Below are 24,697 nucleotides of genomic sequence, written 5' to 3'. Positions count from 1 at the left end.
AGTAAACAGCAGTTGTTCTTATACTCTTAGATATACTTAACTTTTTATCACACGATGTCATGAGATCTTAAGAAGAAACTACACTCCATGGAACACGGAAATTGGCAAGTTTTTGCCTGACTTCAAATAAGGTGAAATAAAAATTCTATGCAATTTGGAGTTTGCTATTTCATGAAGGTTATGGAAATCACTCAACTCATTCATGTAGAGCCTTGGTATAATCTGACTACAGTATATAAGACAGTGTTTATGTAGTTTATCCTAATGGGACATGTAACACACACAAACACGCAAACCCTCTTGAAGGGGAGGGGACAGAGTTTACACACTAAAAACTGATATAATGCTCTCCAAAGGGCTAGGTTGGTACTACCAACAGATACAACAACTCAAAATTCACTGAATTAAAATATTACGTTTTTCATCTTTTTTCCATTTTTGAACACACAAACTGTACTTTTAAATACAACTAATACTGCATTTAATCAAGAACTCTATTAAGTGTACTTGCTACATAGTTACATTTAGCAATATTTTAATGGAAATTCTAAATACATTTTCCATTTCTTCTCTTACTAAAAGCTAAGTCACTTGTTTTCAAATGTCCTTCATTTTTCTCACATTGTCCCTGCTGTTTGCTTTGAATCTTACATTAATTATGAGCCAAATGACAACCACATACCAAGTGCAGGCCCTGTAGATTCCCCTATCATATCAAAGAGAAGGATTATCATCTTTGCATTTCACTTGATCTCCTGAAATTAAATGAATAAACATGTGGAGAAAAATGTGTCCTTTGGAACTGAAACACTGGCTTCACTAATCAAGGCCATAATTATTGAGGAAACATGTATTAAATTCTGAATTCATGCTATTTCACTTGATGCAAGAGTTATAATCAGACCAGCAGAGCATGCAGGAGCCATCTGGGTGCCGCACAGTTGTAAAGACAAATCCTGAGAGCAAGGGCACGTTGACCTTCCAAGCACCACGTCATTGCACACTTTGGCATGCCTGTTCTCCCCTTCTGATTTCTTACCATTCTTTTTTGAATAAAGGAACACTGTGATCAGGAGGTATGAAACTGATGTAAACGATAAAATATACCATGCCTTGAAAGCTTACTGTGCTAAAACATTTCCTAACTATTTTAACTATCAATGAATTTGATTTCACACTCAGTTTCATCTGCCCCACCTCCTACCCCAGTCATGCCTTTTAAGGAATCTCTAATGCATCTAGGAATCTATCTTTCTACAGCTTAAATTTCATTTGAGAAGTCAACACTCAATTAGCATTCCCATTGTGCCGAGTATTTAAGACAGAAAGCTGACTTCTGGGCAATGACAATGATTTGAAATTTGTGCAGACCACATCGTTTTTCTGTGAAATTGACAGTACCAAGCTGAATCTGAGCAACCAGATAATCATGAGATCCCATCAGTCAATCGGATTCCTCTGAGGCAGCAGGTTATCGAAAATTGAGCCGAGTGATGTAATACGGATCCCAGACAGTGTTATGAGAACAGCATAGATGATTTCAGTGAAACTCATTATTTATTCATCACAAGGTCCAATTTGCGTGTCATTTTCACTGATGGTATACTGAGTTAACGGGTTGGAATTCAGTGCTGATAGAGTATTTTATTCTGGATTATAAAAAGGACCATTTTGAAAAATGTTTCTCTCTTCCTATAAGAAGGAATGCAAAACAAAGAGGGATTTTGTAATTGTGACCATTTACTGTAACAACGTTTGAACATCGTTCAGCAATGCTAGAAGAACGGACACAGAAGAAAGCCCTAAAGGACTCCCTGTTTTTCTCATCAAGAGTATATAATAAGATGCTAGATACTATGGAGTAAAAAGTAAAATAATCTAGTCTTCAAAAAATAACTGCCCCCCCCCCTTTTTCAAATGCTAAAAAACAAGATAAATGCTGGCAGGAAACACACCCACTGAATGAACTAAACCTCCTGAGTCTGATTCTTAAGTCTAGTCTCATCACCAAAGGGACCCACTCTCAGGTCTGTTCCCAGGGAAGGACAGAGAAGAAAATCTCCCAAGGCACAACACGGAGCTAGCCTGGACATTGTCAAGCTTCTCCAACATACCACATACCATTCCACACACCAGTAGAAACACAAAAACATTTAAAAACCATGCAATGTCTCCCAACATTGCTGGGGCCACAACATATCTTAGAAGGTCTGTACATTACTAGACATACTAGCTCTCTCAACCTACCTTTCTAATTCATTTTCCTCTCTAAATTCATGTACTCTATGTATCCACCAAAACCATTGTTCAGTGGTCCCATAACTTCCTGTGAGTTTCCCTCTGGGCAATCCTCATGCTCTACCCTCCACTTTCCCTTGCCTCTCCAATTATAAATGTCTCTATCTGAACCACCCTTCAGGGTCTTGCTCAAATGTCTCTGTTCCTGAAAGTGTTCCCTGATCCCCTCAGTAGAAAGTACACCCCCTCACCTTCCTCAAGACTGCCCTAGCTCTCCCAAGGCCTCCCTTTATAACCTCACTACCTTCCAGACTGAATTTCAGTTCTGCATTTTCATGCACTACTCTCAACTTCCTAACATACTCTAAAATGCCCTTATGGGCAGAATTCTGTCAGTGCGTCTTTGAATCCTCACATCACCTAACACACTCTTTTGCACAAAGATGAATCTTTAAAAAAACAACAAAGATAATGTGTGACTAGATCACTGTTTCATTAACACTCTAATGCAAACATTACATGAACTTACAAGAGTAGTCAGCTTCCCAATTTCAATTACTCAGCTTGAACCTAAACTGTCACCAAAATACAGAATCGTCTTAAATCAGCTGAGCAGAGAAGCCAACCTGAAGAAATAAAATACCTTATTAATGCTTGACTTTTTGAATTGTAAGGTATTTTTGAACCTCAACTTTTATTTGTGGTATTATCTGGTTAGCAGTGCTGGCAGTGGTTCAAAGTTTTAAAGTACTATAGGTCATGAATATTAAATGCTACAACAAGTTTACTGGGATGAAATCCAAATTCATTTGTAAGTACATGACAAATAGTCAGCCCTCCAGTTTCAATAATGCTAGAAAATACTGTGATCAGAATCAGAGTATCTTGCTATATCTGGGTTCTCACAAAGTCAAGTGTAAGGCAAGTGAAGGGAAAGAAAATCATAAGAAAGCAGGAACACTACTTGAAGTAGAGTGGCACAGATGTTGATTGAAGAAAATCAGAAACAGCAAATATGTCATATTTCACTCAGTGCAATCGGTATGAGAGCCACATCTTGAGCAAAACTACAACCTAGTCTAGAAAGCAAAGGGACAAAGCTGTAAATGAGAACATATTCTGCCAATGCCATCCCCCAGCAGCTAATCAAATAAAAAAGCACATGTGGCTTCAATGTGCAAGTACCTGGAGGTTCTGTACCTCCCTTTTCATGCCCTTCTATACAGGGGGAATCCCGCAAACTAGATGTACAGAAGCGCCACATTTAGTGTCTTCAATGTTCCAACAGTGACAAACCAAAAACCTCCAAGAGCGTATAAGCCCCCATCCTCAGAAGCCATTCTCAAGGTAAACCCTGTAAATGGTTTGGAAATACAGGATTATTTGTTTGCGTTCGATCACTACATCCTGATGTAGAACCAAGCTTATGCGTCACATCCAGGATACACTTTTTCAACATAGGCAACCTCCGCCATTCACATCCTGCTTAGCATTAAAATAAAAAAGTTAGTGGCGCCTGGATAGCTCAGTAGGTTAAAGCTTCTGCCTTTGGCTCAGGTTATGATTCCAGGGTTCTGGGATCCAGCTCAGCATCGGGCTCTCTGCTCAGTGGGGAGCCTGCTTCCCCCTCCCTCTCTGCCTACTTGGGATCTCTGTCTGTCAAATAAGTAAATAAAATCTTTAGAAATAAATAAGTAAATAAAATTAAAAAGTTATTTCTAGACACAGTTGACTCGTTTTCCAAAAGTGGCAATGCCTTCCCATTTCCTCTCTCATAATATGGTCTTTTCATTTTGTTTACGTGAAACAGCACTACAAAATTTAATTTTAAGCAAAGGAAGTTGTCTGTATAATGTACATCTTAGAAGCAACTTTAGCAAAACAGACGTAGTCATCTTTATAGATATTCTTAAAGGATCAAACGAGAAGGGCTTCATTTTTCTAAATCAATTTGGGCTATTATTAGAATTGTTACACTGGTTTTCAGATTTCCTTTTTTTTTTCACCTGTAACCGAATAAGTGATTATGAGGCTAATAAAGGGAAAAAAGATGTTTCCACATTAAAACAGTTAACAGATGTTAAATAAGCACAGAAAATGGCCACTAGGCAAGTAATGACTGATGTTTGGTAAGTAAGAAAAATGTTGCTTTTGCTGATTTTATTACCCATGTACCTCCCGGGATCATGAGAGACTTGTAAAAAATTTTGTGGGCAGATAAAAGTCAAGCATTTATTTGCAAGGCTAGTTTAAGTGTGTTTCAAGGGTTCCTCACCGCTCCCTCTTACTTTTGACCATATAAAACTAAGTAAGTGAAAGTCATCTAAGAAAGGGTAAAATAATCATTTGATGAAAAGGCAAGAACTTATTTTTCAACATTTTTCTGACATGTATTTCTTCCAATTCTACCCTCCAGACCCCACTATGAAATGAAATCCTCACTGTACAAAGGGAAGAGGAAAGGATTTTACTTTAACATTTCAGGCACATATTTTTCCAAGACAAATCTGAAAAAAGTGTGAATTCGATAATGTCCTGAGTACCTACTACGTGCCAGATGGTACACTAGATGCCAAAGATAATATAGAAAACACCTTAAATAGAATGCTGACGCTAAGTACTAGGAACATTTAAACATTTTAAGATGGCTATGAACATTCATTTTGTTCATAAATGTTTCTGAAGATATTATATTTGGTGTTTTCTTACAAATCCCCCCTAACTATTGACAACTGTATTACTGTATTATTTCATGTCATATTCAACCATATTATTCTGTAAGTCATACTATCTCAATAAGCACTTATTATATAAGTTAACTGTGTTTGTTTTTTGCATATTCAGAATAGTGGCTAGCACATAAAGACTCTAAGTGTTTATTAAATACTAAATAAAATGTCTACAGTATGCCAGGTCTCTACTATTTTTCACATACTTCCACGAAATAGAAAACTTACATATTTCCTTTGCAGAAATGCAAAAGCCTTTCACATAATATAAAGATGTGCATCATCTGCATCAATCTTAAAAGTAAAAAAAAAAAAAAAAAAAAAAAAGGCAGCCAAGAATTCTGGCCAAATTCAGCCATCCCAAGGATTTTGTCTGGCCCAAACAGGATTTGTCTTTAAATCAGTAACCAATAGTAAGTAATAATAAATGTCACTGAAGGGTGTCTGGGTGGCTCAGTGGGTTAAGCCTCTGCCTTCAGCTCAGGTCATGATCCCAGGGTCCTGGGATAGAGCCCTGCATGGGGCTCTCTGCTCAGTGGGGAGCCTGCTTCCCCCTCTGTCTCTCTCTGCCTGCCTCTCTGCATTCTTGTGATCTCTGTCAAATAAATAAATAAAATCTTTAAAAAAAAAAAAAAAGTGTCACTGAAAAATCCAGAAGTCTGTCTTCTTAGGAAACTCTTCAACTCTCCCAAATGCAAACCTGTATTTTCTTATTGCAATAATAGGATGAAGAGGAATCCCCAAGGTGGGCGTAATCATGCTTCCACCAGTCCCTTCTGCCTGGTCCTGGTGCACATTTGAGTTTGGGGACCAGGATCTTTTAAGAGGTACAGAATTGAAACCAACACTCTGAAGAATGAAGCTGAGTGTTACTGCTATGAGAAAAACATTACTGACAAAACTATAAGAACAGAGAGCCTTGCCCCTCTGGTCTTAATAATTTCCAGCTTTAAGAGGACTGCCATTTTGGGATTTGAGTACTTGGCTAGTTCACTGCTTTGCATAATAGAGTTAAACATTTGTGCACTAGAGTTTTCTGTTTATATAAAAGCTGTGTTTTAATAGGGCAGGGAAGTTTATTTCATCTGGCAAACCATGATCCGGAGTTAATTGGTAAGATATTTAAGATGATTTATTCTTTTAAGGTTGAAAAGGACCTTCTAAAGTCTTTTAATTCACTTCCTTCAGAGTCTCTTCTAACTCACCCCAGGCATAGAAATCTATATAATATAAAGACAGAATATGGAATTTTCTATAACTTCCATATGTAATCTGTGCTAGTGTTTACAAGCCCATAGTCATAAAATTCTAAATGAAAGTTTTTGCTTAAATATTCATGCTTCAGCTTTGGTCGATTCCTAATTCATATGCTTTCAAAAGCACTGTATGTTTAAAGACAAACAGCAGTTTATCTTTTGGCCTTCTCTTCCTTAAAATAAAGAACTATAATTTCCATTAATATTCTTTTTCTCTCAACTAATATGCATCAGGTGCCTTCCAAACACCGGGCACCCAGCTCACACTGGACGCCCCACAATTTCATTTAATCTTCACAACATCTCTATGAGAGAACACTCATGATCTCCATTTCCAGATAAAGAAGCAGGTCATTCAACTAGCCCAAGGTTACTCAGCCAGTGTGAGTTAATATTTGATTCCATTCTATTTTCTTCTAAGGAAGTCATCTGACATTACATCTGTTCATTCATCTTCACACCTTTACAATATAGTAAAATCATCGCTAGACACACACAAAATATGTGTTCTAGTTCTAGTGATTCTCCCATTTTCTGGGTGACTTTCACATCTCTGGTCTGTACACCTTAGCTGGAAATAAGGGGAATGCCATAGATGATCTCTATAGTCCCTTGAAAATCTATACAATCTGTTACCAAAATGTTCTCTCTAAGCTCATTGGCCCAAAACCTGAGAATGAAAGAAAGAGTGGGCTTGAGATACCAACTCCCAGATGAAGTGTTTTTGCTGCCCTGACTACTTCCCTTGCCCACATGCAGTGGCTGCCAGACAGTCTAGGCAAGTTTCCATTTGGAAACTTCTCAGGACACTGAATTTTCAAAGTGTTAAGTCCTTTCCCATGGCACGGGGAGGGGGGACTTCACTCTCTATGGCTAGTTCCTTTGCTGGTGACGTTTCTCATTTTCTTAAGCATGACGCTTGGTTACATTTTAATTTTGGATAAACAAAGAATAATTTCTTATTACAGCTATGTCCCAAATACTGTATGGGACACAGGTATAATAAGGATCTCTATCAGCAACTCTGTCCTTGAAAATACGCTTAGAGAACTGAAAATTTCTTAGAAAGGAACTTCAGAAGGTCATAAACGCCAAGTCCTGAGTTGATATACCAAAATACTTTCCTAATTCATGAGACAGTAAAGTGGAAATTCTGTACAATGTTGAACCACAACGTTTCACAGGTTATCGATGCGAAGTCCTGAAACACAGAGCATCTATGTCCTAAACTAGACCTCTCTCCCACAGGGACAAGGACCATGATTTATATGTATTCTATCTACTATTTCCAGAAAATGAAGAAAGCTTGCCGTTGTTGTTGATATGGTTTTAAAACAAAAACAAACAAAAAAGATTTCTCTCCCTAAATTTTCCTGAACAAATAGTTAAAATGGATTTGAAATTAAGAGTTTGCCTTTCAAACTGCATCTTTTTTAGGCATCAAACTCAACCCAACCAGAGTTTTCTGTTACAGGTTCAGCATGTAATTGAAATCACAAAAGAACTTCATTAACCACTGGATACTTAAGTTCCAACTGAAAGGGTTATGCTTCCTCACAGAAGTGTAGCAGTAATTACCCTGCCTACTAAGTGGAAAAAAATAGTCATTTAAAAGTAATAGTAATAATAAATGTTTCTACTTCCCTCAATTTTTTCCTTTCACTTCAATTTCTTCCCAGTTTGATTTTAAATAAAATTGAGAATTGAGGGTAGGGGGCAGGGGAAAAAGTCACCAGAACTAGTAAACTCGACAGCATTCCTGATCAGGGTAAGTATCCAAAACCATACCTCCTCACGTAAGTGTCTAAAAGGAAAGAGGAGCTGGCCTAAAACATGACCAAGGTTTGCAAACAGTGGTCAAGTTCACACCTTACACTAAAAGGCAGAGCTAGGGCAAGTTTATTATGAATGAGAGAGAAATGGGGAAGGAGACAGTTTCTCAACACACCTCTGTCTGCCCAATGCCTTCCCTTAACACACTAGCCAAAAACTGGTTCTCTTTAGGTAGATGGGATCTGAAAGCACTTCTGCACTTCTGTGACCTTCAGACAATATTGAGTTTGAAACCACTAAGGGAATACAGAAAAGCAAATATTAAGCCCTGAGGCAAAGGTCTTAATTGGCCTCAGGGCAAAACCTATAATAACCTCTTTCTGCTTTGATTCTTCTATTCTTATTCATTACAACAAGGAAAAAGGTGAAGATGATTCACTGTTGAAGAATTTGAGTTCCCATGACCCTACAGAGAAGGGCTGTTTTCCAAAGTTGGGTCAGGAAAATACTATTAACAAATGGCAGAGGATTTCCCCTCTGTAGAGTTTAGCATCTGGCTCTATTACTCGCTCTGATATTTTTACAAATACACATTACAGGCAATCTACTGGATTACAGAGAATTTGGGCTGAAATAAAGAATGAATAAAAACAAAGATTGCCTAATCTTTACCAGGCAAAAGTGCCCTTCTACCCTCTTTGAAATCATGAAAATAAGTTAGGACATCCAAGAAATAAAACAATCCGTGAATGAAACGCATGTTAGGAGGGAAAGGTCGAAAAGGACACTTCCACTTACTGAAGACCAAAACGTAACTTCTTCCAGCTTCTCTTTGAAGAGGAACAAATTTGCTTTTTAAATGGGGTAAAAAGGACCAGGCAAGCAGAATTGCTCAGTAACCCAATGCTTGAGCACCAATAATCACTTACTTTATAGATGGCAGGTAAGATCTGTTTCATTTTCAGCCTGTGAAAGACAAAGACGTCATAAACTGCGGACACGGCGAGCACCGTCACTCCTTGTTCCTTCCACAGCATGCTGCAGCCTGCGCACAGCCCCGTCCCCAGGAACCAGCCCCAAGTCTGGGCTGAGTAGCCTCTCGTAGAACAGTGTTTCATGTAGCACAGCAAGGACAGGAGAAAGAAGAGACTGGCCCCGACGTCAGCCCTGCCCACGATTCCCGCGACTGCCTCCGTGTGAATGGGGTGAGAGGCAAACATCAAGCCGGCCATGAAGGTCCAGTATCCATCCCCAAGGAGGATCTTGGAGAAGCTCGTGAAGACACCTGTGACGGCCGCGTGCAGCAGGACATTGACCAGGTGATAGCTCCAAGGATTCAGGCCTCCGACGGCATGGTTCAGGCGAAAAGAAAGAGTGCACAGGGGCCGGTAGGATTTGTGGCTGCCGCTGTGGGTTAGAAGAGTCCCCCAAAAATCATTGTAGAAAATGTGTGTCCATGGAGTTTCGGGGAGAAGGTCTTGATTAGTCTTGATAGCACGGCTAAAAAACAAAATGTTTTTTTTTTTTTAAATCAAATTTAAAATATGGAAAGAAAAAAAAAAGAAGAAGACATATGACCCTTGACCTACATGGGGGTTAGGAGCGCTGACCCTCAGGCAGTTGAAAGTCCAAGTATAACTCGGGAATCGCCCAAAACTTAATAGTCTACTGTCGACCAGAGGCCCTACCGGTGACATGAACAGTCGATTAGCACATATTTTGTATGTTGTATGTATTATATACTGTACTCTTCTGATAAGGTAAGCTAGAGAAAACGTTATTAAGAAAATCATAAGGAAGAGGGGACCTGGTGCTCAGTCAGTTAAGTGGCTGCCTTTGGCTGAGGTCAGGATCCCAGGGTCCTGGAATCAAGTCCTGCGTCTGGCTCCCTGCTCAATGAGGGAGTAGCGGGAGGGGGTCTGCTTCTTTCTCTCCTTCTGCCCCTCCCCCTGCTCGTGCTCTTTCTCATGCTCTCTAATAAATGAAATCTTAAAAAAAAAATCATAAGGAAGAGAAAAGGCTTTACAGTACTGTTATTGGTTGAAAACAATCTATGTAGAAGTGGACCCATGCTATTCAAACCAGTGTTGTTCAAGGGTCAACTATATGTGACATAGCTAAGATATCGCCTTCCCAGAAGCTGTTATCATGTGTACGATGGGGTCCCAGGTACACACAAGACTGATGAAAATGAGCCTTACGGAAGGCTTTACATACAGATTGAATTCAGATCCTCCCCTTACTGCTTAAGATCACTACAATTAGGGTTGTATTTATTTTCCTCCAAAGTTTGTTTAAATGCAAATACAACTGCAGTTTCTATCAGTGATTTAAGAGTTAGTGCAGCAGGGAGCCTGGGTGGCTTAGTGGGTTAAGTCTCTGCCTTCTACTCGGGTCATGATCCCAGGGTCCTGGATCAAGCCCCACGTCTGGCTCTCCGCTCAGCAGGGTGCCTGCACCCCCGCCCCCCGCCTCTCTGTCTAGCTGTGATCTCTCTATCAAATAAATAAAATTTTTAAAAAATAAATTTAAAAAAATCTTTTTTAAAAAAGTGTTTAAAAAGATTTACTGCAGCAGTCGTCAAACAACCGCCCTAAAAATCATGTGGTATCCTGGCTTAAAATGCAGATGACAGACAGCTGGCTAATGTGAGGTCTGAGAATCTACATTTTCTAAAAGGCATAGCCCATGGGACACTAGTGGTCTTTGTGCAGAGAGCTGCTTAAAGCAAGAACTAGCTAGCTCCCCAGTAGAAATAAACTATAGGGGCGCCTGGATGGCTCAGATGTTAAGCATCTGCCTTTGGCACAGGTCATGATCCAAAGGTCCTGGGATCAAGCCCCACATCAGATCTCCCTGCTTGGTGGGAGGCCTGCCTCTCCCTCTTATACTCCACCTGCTTATGTTCCCTCTCTCGTGTCTCTCTCTGTCAAATAAATAAATAAAATCTTATTTTAAAAAAAGAGAGAGAGAGAAAGAAAATAAAGAAGAAACTGTAGATAGAATATCTGTGCCCTGGGGGAGCCTGGGTGGCTCAGTGGGTTAAAGCCTCTGCCTTCAGCTCAGGTCATGATCAGAGTCCTGAGATCGAGCCCCACGTCCTGCTCTCCGCTCAGTGGGGAGCCTGCTTCCCCCTCTCTCTCTGCCTGCCTCTCTCCCTACTTGTGTTCTCTGTCAAATAAATAAATAAAATCTTAAAAAAAAAAAAAAAAAAGAATATTTGTGCCCAGAGCAATGTTTCTCAGACATATAAATCATGGAGGGTGGGGGGTGAGAGGGGGGAACTTGTTTACAGGTAGGTGCTGAGTCAGTAGGTCTGGGGAGAGCCAGAGACACCATGGTTCTAACAAGCTCCCAAGTGATGCCAAAGCTACTGGTCCTTCAGCCATGTTTTGAGTTGAGAGATTGAGGGAGAGTTGGGGAGGCCAGGAATAAGGTCTCTCCCTCATCCAAATGTTTCCCCCTCTCCTTCATTCTAGAAAATTTCAGCCTGTCCCCGCTCTGAGTTCTCACAGGACTTATAATCATCTCTACCAAGTGCCTTGTGTCCTGCTTTTGAGAATTCATACTTCCAGGTTTACATGCCTGAGTTCGCCAAACAGACTTCAGGAAAGAATAACCTAGTATTTGCTGAGAGCTCGCTTTCTCCCAAACACCGTAATTGTTTCCTTGGCTCTATCTTCTTTAATCCATAGAGTAAATGACAAAGTAGATATTATCTACATCTCTCAAGTGAGCAAATTATGGTTGAGAACTAATAATGGTTCCAAAATCACACAGTTGGAAATAGCAGGGTAGGGTTCCCCGGCCCATGCTCTTTCCACTCTGTTGGGATTCCCAAAATGTGATCTCCAAACCAGTGCAAGTATGTAAGAAGCTACACGGGCGAACCTTGTAAAAATTTTAATGCTTCTATTTAATATGTATTTGAAAGGAAATTTAATTATCAAATCAAAGCTGGATTTCACAGCTGTTTGCTCAGAATAAGGATGTTAAAAATTAAAAAGTCAATGTAGAGACAAATATTAAAGAATCAATGCTGCTGGTACAGGTGGACAAGGTACAGATGTTGGCATGTAAATGATTCACTGGGGAGGATCCCTGCTCTAGGCCATTATACCCTCCAGAGAATAGGAGGTATCTGCACTGTTTTGTATCCTTAGTCCCTCTCTGTGCTTATAGAACACAGGGGAGGAACACGACTTAGAAGGACAGAGAAATGAGACGGTCAGGACACTTACTCCATATATAGAGACCTCTTGCCTCGTCTGACGTCAGGGCTTTTTTAAGGGGTGTGGGCACATGTGTAGCTGAAGACTATACGACAGAAAGCCACATGATGACTTTGACCTCTAGCCCCTCCACCTGTTCTGCCTTTCACTGTGAGACAGGCAGAGCAAAGGAATTTCCACATGCATACGACCAAAAACCAGGTTGGCAGAGCCCTGGATTGAGGAAAAACGTGCCCGAATCACCAGCTCTGTAATTTACCTGAGTGTCCTCAAAAACAAGAAAATGCAACAAATTCAAAAAGATTAAGAAACCCATCCAAGGTGACATAGCCAGTGGAAATAACAGCATCCTGGTTGGAATAAAACGATGCAGTGATGCTGGTTTTCACCTCCTTCTCTAAATTGCTTCCCAATTGACCTCTATGAGCTTCAGTTTCTGTGAAGATAATGGTAGGGTGGTTTTGGGGGGGAGGTTTTGGGGAAGATTTTTATGTATTTGAGGGAGACAGAGGGACAGAACACGAGTGGGAGGAGGGGCAGAGGGAGAAGCAGACTCCCCACTGAGCAGGGAGCCCAAAGCTGGGATCTTGACCTGAGCCAAAAGCAGAAGCTTAACTGACTGAGCCACCCAGGCTCCCCTGTGATGATAATAGCTTTACCTTAAAAGCAGTTAACAAACACTTGTAATTGTTCATTTATCTTCTATGTAGAAAAGCAAAGAACACTATCTTGCCAACACATGAGTGTTCTGGAGACTTAGCACAAATGACATCTGGGCTCTGGGAGCGGTTGGTGTTATTATTCTATAAAGACTGGGGTACAATGTTCAAAAACTCCCTTATTAAAGTCAGCTTGGTGCACAGTCTCTGAAATTAGATGCAATTAGGGGTTAGAATTAAAACGTATCAACAGTAGTTGATGATTATCTTTTTTGAGCCAAACACAATGTTAGGCCTTCTACATAAATTATCTACTCATAGAAGAACAAGCTGAGTTTTCTAGATGCTCCATAAAAAGGCTGAAGGTCTATTAAAATCGTGTCTTAAAAAATGCTCAACATGGCAGAGATAGTCGTTCTCCATTGAACGTGAATCTCTCCAGTGAATCTCTCCAGTGAATTCTCCAGTGAATCTCTAATCTCCCCTTTCCCATATTCCTAGCTCCTAGCTCTTCATTTTTTAGCTGGGTACATGGTCATCTGGAAAAAAGATTTCATTTCCTATTTCCCCTTGCTGCTAAATACAGTTCTGCTGTGAATTTTTGGCCAGTGCTACATACTACTTCTAGAAAGTGTCCTTAAAAAAAAAAAAAAAAAAAAAAAAAGCTCAGGGTTCTTCCCTCTTCCACTCTCCCTTGTTCTTGCTAGAGTAAAACTGTAAAAACTGTACTAGCTGGAGTTCCTGCAGCCATCTTGGCCCATAAGGGACCCTTAGGAATAAAAGTCATGCCCAGCAGAGCACAGGAATAAGACTGAAGGAAACTGGATCCCTATTATGGTAGACCACACCAGTCTTAAGCTAACTACCTCTCCATCCTGTGAGTATGAGAAATAAATCTCTATCTTGTTTATTCTAAACTGTGATATTTTGGGTGTTAGGTAGAAGCAGCTGAACCGAGTCATCAGTGAAATCCTTTGTTAACAGAAGACCTACTATATCACAGTGGTTTGATTTTCCATATTTATTTTTATTTTTACAAGTCTCCGTGTATCGACTATGTACCAAATTTCCATATAAATTGGCTTTTAAAAATATTAGAAACAGATGTTATTCTGGATCCATTAAATTAAAACACCCTGCTTTGACATTCATCAAGAGTCTAACCCAGAAGTAACGGCTTAAGACCTGATGGGTTGTAATTAAAATTTAAAGAAATGTGAAAAACTGCCAAACTGCCAAACAGTGTTCTCACAGAGAGCGAATTTCAAGTAATTCAGAATGAAAAGCCAACTGGCCTCTACTAAACATTAACTGAGATATTGACGTAAATTCATCTAATATCAACGCAGAAACATGCAGACTATCAAACTCAGGGCAGTAGAAAGCCAGACAGCAAAGCATTCTGGGAAGTGGCTTTGCTAACGCAGTGAGCAAGGCTGGAAAGCACATTTTGTTCAGGACCATACTTCGCCCGTTCACCGGCAGATCCAGACAGGAGAAAGAACCATGTTCCCCAAACCAGGGTTTCTATGTGCTACTAGTCCAGTGCTGTAACTGACTCTACAAAGACTTTCTCAGGACACACACACACACACACACACACACAAAAACCATTCCTGCTTTTAAAAAGCTGTACAACATTGCCAGAATTTATTAGACTTAGAGCAATAAATCTAGTCATCTGCAGTAGCCAAAAAGATATACTATAGATCTAACTCTCACAAAACAAGGGTTTCAAAACAATGAATTAACAAATCTCATAATTACACCATGAGAGAAAATTCTGATGAGACACAGGCCTAAGTTTACATGGTTGGAAAAAATGTAGGGGGCAGTTTTGCTGAACAAAAGTGGGAGATTAATGTAACACCTCAGCCCTATGCAGAACATATTCTACTAAGGGAGACTTCAGTATGATAAAATCCTCTGATGGGTGTTATCTGCTTAGGCAGGTTTTTATTAACCATAATGAATATTATGGCAAAAGAACATGAAATAAGACGAAATTGTACTGGGCTTTAGTATATAAGTCATGTCACACATGCAAGTCAGTGATAAGGGATGCATGACACATCCCCTCACATCATATTCAGAAAAATACGAACCTGAAGGGCCTTAATAGAATCTAAATAATCTGCTGGCAAAATGAGAAGTAAAAGTAGTTATTCAACACTAAGCATAATAGATCTTTGCCCATTTGCATTTTCTTACAAGAGTCCAAAATGGAAATATTAAAACCTTTTCTGCGATTTCTCAGCTAATGAAAAACCTTAACTCAAAACAAAATTTCAGGCTGATATAATTTCTTAGGTTACTGCTGTGAATTGGTGTTGAAAATTCAGAAAGACACTAAGGAATTAGGAAATTTTCCACTCTGGGAAAGGTGAAGAACATCGGAGCAGCAGATGTGAAAAAGAAACAATTGCAGGCAGAATTCTCCAGAGAACATACGACTGAGAGGCCGTCTTTTGAAGCAAAAAGATCCAGTCCCTCAAGTCTTCAAGGAGGGCTTAACCTGTTCCAGTTTTGTTCATTTGTGGCTCTTTGTTTCTGCCGCCTTATGATTTTTCCTTTAGGAAATGTTGACAAAGGCCAACACTATTGTAAAGCTGATGAATGGGGTGACACAGCCATCCTAACTGTCCTCGTGTGTGTTTCTCTCACTGCTGTTTTTTCTGTCCATTGACCTTTTCAGTCACAAACACCATAAATGAGGACCATTAGTCCATTGGAGCAGAAACAATGCTTCTATTCTTCAAACATCAAATGGCACGCTCTTCCAAGGTGCTTTCAATGGTTCTACTGAAAAGTAAGTAAAGGCTAAACTTTTAATTAAAGAAAAAAAAAATTAAAGAAAAAATTATTTAAAAAAAATTAAAAAAAAATTAAAATTAAAAAAAAATTAAAGAAAAAAAAGAAAAAACTTTTAATTAAAGAAAAAAAATTTAATTAAAAAAATTTAATTAACTTTTAATTAAAAAAATTTAATTAAATTAAAAAAAATTTCAACTGATGGATGGGTTGAAGTTTGTTCTACAAAAGAGCAAAGAAAAAGAATGGGCTTTGCTGACCTGCCATGCTTCGGTGATACCCAAGGATGCCTGGCTATATCTGGCTATGCCTGGGTAGGGCAGTGAAATGCAGAAGGTAAGAAAATTGACTCTAGAGCCAATGACACTAGAGTCCAAGGTACCTCACTTTTCTCATCTGTAAAATAAGGATAATAACTGTACTTGCCTTATGGGATCATTGTGGGGAGCAAGTGAGTTAGTAAGCAAAAAGCGAATTGTTACATGTGATAGAATGTGTATAAGGGACATAATATATGTAATATGTCAGCCGCTATCATTATTAGTATTATTATCTTCAACACCAAACGAGTGACGCTAGTCATCAACACAAACACAGTGCTCTTCATTATGTTTATAGCCTCCAAAACCTATGGATCGTGGTCATGAGTATCTCACTTTAAAATTTCTTTAAGCTTAAAGGTAAGACTTCATGAATATCTATTATCTTGAGAGTGTTCTCAAGATAATAGATATTCATGAAGTCTTACCTTTGGTCTTCAACACATTAATCTTCTAAGTTTCCTCCCGCCCTTTGGGCTACCTCTTTCTAACTCTCCTTGGCTAGCATCTCCTTCGCATTTTCCTCCCAAAGGTGGATGTTTCTCCCCTGCTTCTGTTCCCTGACCTTCTTTCTCTGGACATGTCCCCCATCTACGGTCAGTCACCTCTGAGACTTCCAACTCCAGAGCTGCCTTCTCCACCTACACCTCCAACCTGAGTGTTGCTCATGAACCTCCACTTCTAACTGGCCATTGATACCCACACCGGAATGGAAGGAAGAGTAATGAAATCCTGGTTCCTTCAGGAACCCCAGGAGTACCACCTTTGGTCTGTTAGCCTCTCTAAAGCTCAGCATCCTTACTAATAGTTGGTAGATAATAACAATACATCTCATAAACTGTTGTGCTGAAGATCAAATGAAGCAATGTTACCTTAAAATGTTTGGAAAATCACAGAGCCTTGGGGTACCTGGGTGGCTCAGTAGGTTAAGCAGCTGACTTCAGCTCAGGTCATGATCTCAGGGTCCTGGGATTGAGTCCTGCATCAAGCCCTGCATCAGGCTCCATGATCAGTGGGGAGTCTGCTTCTCCCTTTCCCCTTCCCCCCCAACTCATGCTCACGCTCTCTCTCAAATAAATAAAATCTGTTAAAAAAAAAAAAAATCCAGTCGTGTGTAATAGATATTTGCTGTTGTTTGGGGCTGCTGCGATGCTAGTTCCCAGTGTCCTGTTTTTTTGGTTTTTGGTTTTTTTTTTCTCTTTTGAGAAGAGCCCAGGTTTACTTTCACTCCATATGGATAGGGTGAGGCTGTCTTTACCTCCTGACGAAAGGTCATCATATGACATGGCCAATTAGTGTACTATAATCACCTATCTCGTTGCTGGCTGTGACAACTGATTTAGCAGCAAGCCGGGTCAAGCAGACTCAAATATAGCCCCAGTAGTCTATTGAGAAAGAACATCTTTTGAGAATGAGATGAAATCCTAGCTCTGCTCAAGAATTCCCTGAAGACAGAGCCTGCCAAAGAAGAATCAAGCCAAAACCAAAGAACCCAGATCTAGGTGACAAAGCGGCCATTCCCGCTGCAGCTTGAGCCCATCATGCCTGAAACTAACACTGTTAACTAAACCAAGAAATGCCCCTTACTCCTAAATTAATCCGAACTGTCATTCTGACATCTACAACCAAAAGAGTGCTAACCAAGCAGTTGGAATTACCAATATTGTTATTGTCCTTTTAATATCTTAAGCTTAGTAAGTCTGAACCCAAAAAATTTTCCTCATCATCCATCCCCTTTTTCATAGAAGCCCCTTATTAAGTACTGCCATTCCTCCAACACTGTCATCAAAGTTGTGCTTAAGGGCTCCTTCTCCCTCTGCTCCTACATCCATTTTTAAATGGGTTAAGGATATTTTTACAATCTCCAGAACCTCAGAGAAAACCCGACTTGCAAGTTTCTCTTGAATCCACCTCTAACTTCTCTGTTGTCGTCTCCTTCAGGCTTTTATTATTTCCTGCCTGTACTGTTTAGCATGCTTACTGAAACTGCCTGTTCATTTTTCTTTCTTTGGTTAGGCCTAAGTCCCCTTATGGAAGGAATTATGCCCTATGTTTTTTTTTTTTTCCCAGTGCCCAACACATATTAGGCTCATGATAAATATTTGTTAAAATGAAGTAAATAGTTATCCCTGACTGCTTTCTTTTCCCCTTTGATCCACTATACACATGCTGCAGATAGAGAAACTTCCTGAAATCTAACTCTAGCATCACTACTCTGTTCCACAAAAATCCCTCATCATGCCCTATTTCTTACCATAATAAACACCCTTCACAGCCCAACATTCATAACCATCCCCATTACACTTTCTGGGCCAATCTCCCATTACTTCTCCAGAAGCATCTTAATGTCATCCAAACTTCCCAGCCTCTAGGCCTTTGCTCAAACCATTTCTTTCCTTCCTCTGCCCAGACCACCATTCTTCATCCAGTTACATCTGTTCAGATAGGCTTTGATCCCTCATGATCAACACGTCACAATCTCCCCCAAACTTCCCTAGATACTGTTGCAAATATGCTTGATTTTGACACTGAATACTCACACATTCCCATTAATCACACTGAATTCTTTCTACATTAATAGGGATCCTAAATGGGATGACATGTGGAAGATATTTTGGAAGGAGTAGGAGGAAATAAATGCATTGAACATGGGGCACAGGTAATTCTAATATTCCCTCTTCCACCCCCTACTGAAAATCACTGCCCAAAAAAAGGAACTTTGTCATAAGAAAATTATTTACTCAAAGAAAAAAAAAAGAAAAGAAAGAAAGAAAGAAAATCATTAACTTGCTCATATATCCATCTATTCAGTGATCTAGACATTATCAAAGTGTACAACAGATAGAATAGTGAGCAAAACTGTGAGAAACAGTCAACTTAGTAGAGGAGACAAATAAGTGTACAGACAATTTCACCGTAGTATGAAACTAGTACTCTAACATGAAATCCTGACTGCTACAGAGAACAAAACAAACTCCCAATAGACTTAGAAGATCCAAAGTTGGGATGCCTGAGTGGCTCAGTCAGTTAAGTGGCTGCCTTCAGCTCAGCTCATGATTCCAGGGCCCTGGATCTAGTCCAGAGTGGGGCTCCCTGCTCAGTCAGGATTCTGCTTCTCCCTCTCCCTCGGCCCCTCCCCCTGTCGTGAGCTGTCTCATACTCCTGCTCTCTCTCAAGTGAAAAAATAAAATCTTAAAAAAGAAGAAGAAGAGAAAGAAGAAGAAGACCCAAAGCTTCCTGAAGAAAAGCACGTCTACATACATCAAAGGAGTTACATGAAGGAGTAAAACAGTGGTGGAGATGTTGCCAGGCTGATAGTTAATAGTTTCAAAGACCGTGAGTCAGAACAGAAGATAGTAAGCTTAGGATCTGAAAGGAAAAAAAAAAAAAACACAAACACACACACACAAAAACAGGTTCCTTTGCTGGAGTGAGGGAAGCTTGAGGGATTGAGTAAAAGGAATCACTGCCATTACTCTGTCTTGCACTATTGTCCTTCATGGGATGGAGGGGGATTTGGCTAGATATCAATCTCCCTAATGGTCTTTGGGTTTGAGCAACCATTGTCTTGTTAGAACCTGTTTTATTTCCCCAATGCACTGTTAACTTTTTAAGAAGTAGAAAAGCATCTAATTTATCTTTTGGAGTCTAGCACACAGTAGGTAGGCATTTGATATATTTCTGATGAACGGAATTCTAACTAGAAATGATTGGTACTGATAAGCTGCACTCACCTTTTAGGAAAATTCTTTTTAAATTTCTTCATTATTTTAAATATATAGGACATTATCACTTTCATCTAAAGTAGTTCACTCACTTTGGGCACTAACCTCTGCTCATTCAGTGATAATTAACTGTGAAAAACCATCAGGTTAATTGGCTTACCCAAATGTCTTTGGCATTCATTTGCCACTTAACCTATAATCCCTTCATTAGAGTCTGTCTTTAGGGATAAGCCATTATATTTAGAAAGCTCCAGTTAATATGTAAATAATTGGCTAACAGGAGAGGCGAATGAGAAATCCTATAACATCCACAGTCTGTCACAGTTTGGGGAGGAGCGAAGTGTTTCAGATTCCTTGAGGAACTTAAGGTAAGTCAAGTAAATTTCAGTGTTGGGTGCTGGACTGGTGGGAGCAGTATGAAGTTTCAAGGTCCCAGCAGAAATAGAAGGCACTAAGTTTTTGGATGAATTTATCATTACACATATTAACATATTACTAAGCTTGCTTGTTTCTATCTTGATCTCCCCCTACTAGATTATAAACACTTCAGTGGGAGAGACAATGACTTCCTAAACAACTGGCATCTAAAAAACTTTTTTTTTAATTGCCACCCTGTAGATGCTGAATGAAAAGAGGCTGCTGGAGTAATAAGAGGCCTGTTGTCAGACATCCAAGGGATGGGGCCCCCGAGTAATTGCCTGCTTTGTGCAAAGAATGTCTGAGAATGCTCAGCCTTGTTGCTAAAGAAACATTCTTCGTGGACCCTCCTTCCATGGCTTTAGGAGTTTTTCCCATGAGCAAAAAAGGAGTTTTATGAATTTCATCTAATACCTCAATGCCCCCTGGAAGGGAGGAAGGAAGGAAGGAAAAAGAAGGGAAGGAAAGAAAGGAAGGGAAGGATGAGAAGGAAGGGAGGGAAGAGAAGGGAAAGGAAGGAGGGAAGGAAGGAAGGTAGGAAGGAAGGAAAAGGAAAGGGAAGGAAAGAAAGGAAGGAAAAGGGAAGGAAAGAAAGGGAGGAAGGAAAGAAAGGGTAGGAAGGGAAGGGTAAGGAAGGGAAGGAAAGGAAGGAAGGAAAGCTTCTAATTCAAAGCAGTCCCAACTGCAGGGGACCTAAGCCCAAAGCTGCTAGACATTCACTCTCCTAGAGCTTCCTCAGATGAGGTGGCTTCTTCCTCATCCAAGTCTAGTGTTTGGCCAGACACTTGTTTCTCTTACTGGGAGAAAATGTGGAGAAGGAAACATGATTCAATATTTTTCAAGTATCTATAGTTCCTCAGATCAATCAGTACTGTCATTTTCAGAATTTTTATAGGAAATATCCACGAAAAAACTTTAAGTGACCCTAAAAGCTAATTAATAATCCATTTAAAAGAAAGATGTTCATTTCAAAATTAAATGGTCAGTTGCCCAAAGATTTTTTCCCCAAGTAATTATAAGAAAAGCATTTTATAAGATTAGAGCAAAAACTAACAGCCTGAGATTATCAGGAAAACCATACTCCCAAGCATTTTATTTCACTGATTAAAAGAATCCTCTACCTTAACATTAACTTCTTAACACCTTAAAATATTTTCAATGCCTTGCAATTGGCATGACAAAAATATTAACATTTTCTACACAATTATTTGTTCACTGTATTCTTAGCATGCCATCCTGACATAAAAGATTACAGTCACAACTCATCTCCTTCACACTGTACTAAAATGAATCAGAGTCGCAACTTAAAAGCTTAATGAAAATATCCTGATTCTGCTTTTTCAAGTCTCCAGTCTTGAAATTAGTACCAAAAGGGGTACTAAAAGCTTTTTGTTCCAAAAAAAGTTAATTCAAGTATATGAACCACTTTAGGACACTCCATTATATATATCATTTATGAATTTCAATCCATTTCATAGGTTTTCATACATTCATAGGTCTATAAAAAGATGATTAAAATGTTTTTGTACTTAATATATCATACTGTTTCCCTTACTCTGGAGTCTTGAGCATTAATGATATGTTTTAAAGAACGACTGGTTCCTTATAATTTTTTTTATTTACAAAAAATAAAAAATGTTTGACTATTTCTTAAAAGAAGAAATAAACATTAGATGGATAGTTTTTTCATGATGTTCAAAGCTTTCAAAAATGAATGGGCTCGGGGCGCCTGAGTGGCTCAGTGGGTTAAAGCCTCTGCCTTCGGCTCAGCTCATGATCCCGGGGTCCTGGGATCAAGGCCCGCATCGGGCTCTCTGCTCAACAGGGAGCCTGCTTCCTTCTCTCTCTCTCTGCCTGCCTCTCTGCCTACTCGTGATCTCTGTCTGTCAAATAAATAGATAAAATCCTAAAAATAAATGAATGGGCTCCATCGGACCCCAGATTCCAAGAGGAAAAAATACAAGAATAACCATGAAAAATTCAAGAGACCTATTTTGTGCATGGTCTTGTTCTGTGTGCTTTAAAAAAAGATGTAATCTTTGTGCTTAAGCATTAGATCATCCAAATATACTCTAAATAGGTAGGAATGACAAGCTACATACACATACCTTTGTATGTAAAAAGTACTTTATAAAATTCAGAACAGATATACTAAGTGCCTGGTAGTTTTTCCCAACTACTCAAGTATTACTCCCCCCCCCCGCCAAAAAAAAAAATTTAAAATAAATAAATAAATAAATCACATCCTTAAGGAGAAATCATAAACTTCACTTTTAGGTAAACAAGAAAAGTACTTTCTGACTACGACCACTGCTTGTGAACCCACTAAAAGTTCTCAGCCTGAATACTGACAGACCATGGAAGTTAGGGAACAAAAATTTAAACCAAGAAACCAATAGACTCTACGAAAACAGGTGATGGGGGAAGAAAGAGATTCGTGCTGCACCGTCCAGATGTTTGGCTTATCTGTTAGCCTAACTCTTGTCTTCTCTGAATTAAGTCTTAACCAAATCACCCTTCTTTATCTACGCTTCTGCTGCAGCCAAAGAGAATAGCCAAGAAAGTTCTTTCAGCAAAATGTGTGCAATGATTCTTTGTCTTTTCCACTTAAAAATTTCCACACGTTGCCAATGTACCCTTCACAGGTACGCATAGCATAATACCACCTTGCCTTTGTATCCAGCTTTTACAGAATGTGCTTGTGTTCAAGATTATCTGGAATCCTTGTCACCACCCTGTGAGTAAGCGGGTGTGGGCAGATACAGGCAGGAGAAGTTGAGAGTCCTGCCTGACACAATGGCATCCGTACATTTCAGAGACACCCACACCAAATGCAAATCTCAGTTCCGCATCCACCGCTCTCCCTATGTTACCGGCGAAATTTTCACTCCACCCCTCCCACCAAGCAAAAAATATTCCCATGTCGAATCCCCAGCCTTGGTACTTCAGAACGTGACTATATTTGGAGTTAATGCCTTTAGGAGGTAATTTAGTTAAAAACGAGGCCATTACGATGGGCCCTAATACAATCTAACCGGTGCCCTTATCCAAAAAGAACCTTTACACAGACATTAGGAACATACATGCAGAGAAAGGAAGAAAAAAGACCCATATGAGACTGCAGAGCAAAGGTGGCCATTTGCAAACAGAGAAGGGGTCTCACGGGGAACCAGAATCTGCCTCTACATTGATCTCAGACTTCTCCCTCCTAGAACCATGAGAAAATAAATTTGTCATTGAAGCCAACTTGTCTGTGGTGCTTTGTTACGGCAGTGCTTATAAGAGACCATAGAGACCGTCCTATATAATTACATACACTACCCTGTTTATCCGTCCAAGCTCCAGGAAGACTAGATTTCATACAAAAGCCTGGTTTCGCCAATACTACATCTGGTGCTGTTTCTCAGCGACAGGGGTTGAACTGCTTTGTGAGTAGAAATAGGACTTTAAGAGGTATCTTATTCTTAGTCCGGCCAGGACTGGTCTCCGTTGTCTAGCAGAGGTAAGAAATTTCCTGATCATGCCAGTGGGGCATTAACGCTAACTAAACACATAAAATAAAACACTAGGGCTACTTCATATTTACATTGAGATTGATAAAGCTTACAAAGCACACACACGCGATCTCATTTTATCCTCAGAGTACTGTTATAAAATAGGAAACTGAAGCTGGACAGTTAAGTCAGTTAAAGAGCACACACTTAATAAGAGGCAGAGAAAGACCCTGAACGCTGTTCTCCAAACTATTCCATTTAACCTTCAAAGCAGCTCTGTTCCTCCACATGTACAATAAATCTCCAACGAGAAGTGTTTCTAAGATGATTTGAAAGTAAAATCTTAGCCTATTATTGCATTTTGTCTGGAATCCATATATCTGCCCTCAAGACTCCATAAAGCTATAAAAAATGCTTTTGTACCATATTCTTTTAATTTCTGCATTTCAAACAGAAAGTCTTCTTTTAACACCAAGGAGTCTTGGAAAACATGAGTCAAAGGAAGGTGCTTGTTGTCTTCCAGTGACGGGTGAAAAAGGCAGCTTTATGAAAGCCAAAAACTAACCTGTAATTTCATATTACAAAATATAATAGAAAACATATTATGGCAAAAATTTTGCTGCCTGCATCCCTTTTTGGCTATAAAAGTTACACACTCACATACATCTGAGAAAGATCAGACTTTGAACCTATGGCAGCAACATACACACACAACATGGGAAGTTTCACCAGGGTTGCCTGTGATGACAGGAAACACAGACATCCCTACAATAAAATCAGCCTCACAGCTAAATCACAGTCTTTTTGGACATAAGAATATATGATCCCTGATGAAAAACAGAAAGGCAAGGAGGAAAACACTCTAATTTAAAGCTAACACAGATGAGCCTACACAAAGTACCCAAACATTTGGTCCACAAACCACCAGCAACTCTCTAATTTGTCATGGAAGGCAAGAGATATTTCATCCAAGAATGAAGAGTGAAGGAGATATTAACTCCTTAAATTTATTGACATTTATAGAGTACTTTCTAATATAGATG

At 39.5% G+C, this 24,697-nt stretch overlaps 1 protein-coding gene across 1 annotated transcript in view; it reads right to left on the bottom strand.

Moving 5' to 3' along the window:
- TMTC2 (transmembrane O-mannosyltransferase targeting cadherins 2) overlaps positions 1-24,697 on the bottom strand; it is a 432,486-nt gene that overhangs the window by 255,011 nt on the left and 152,778 nt on the right. Inside the window, 1 exon segment of the mRNA XM_047741689.1 lies at positions 8,926-9,496. Within this exon segment, the coding sequence (XP_047597645.1) occupies positions 8,926-9,496 (571 nt within the window).

This window comes from Lutra lutra, chromosome 8 (genome assembly GCF_902655055.1).
Source record: "Lutra lutra chromosome 8, mLutLut1.2, whole genome shotgun sequence".
In the NCBI taxonomy this organism is placed as follows: Eukaryota; Metazoa; Chordata; class Mammalia; order Carnivora; family Mustelidae; genus Lutra; species Lutra lutra.
Note: the sequence above shows the minus strand (reverse complement) of the source record. Positions and strands in the feature narration are given on the sequence as shown.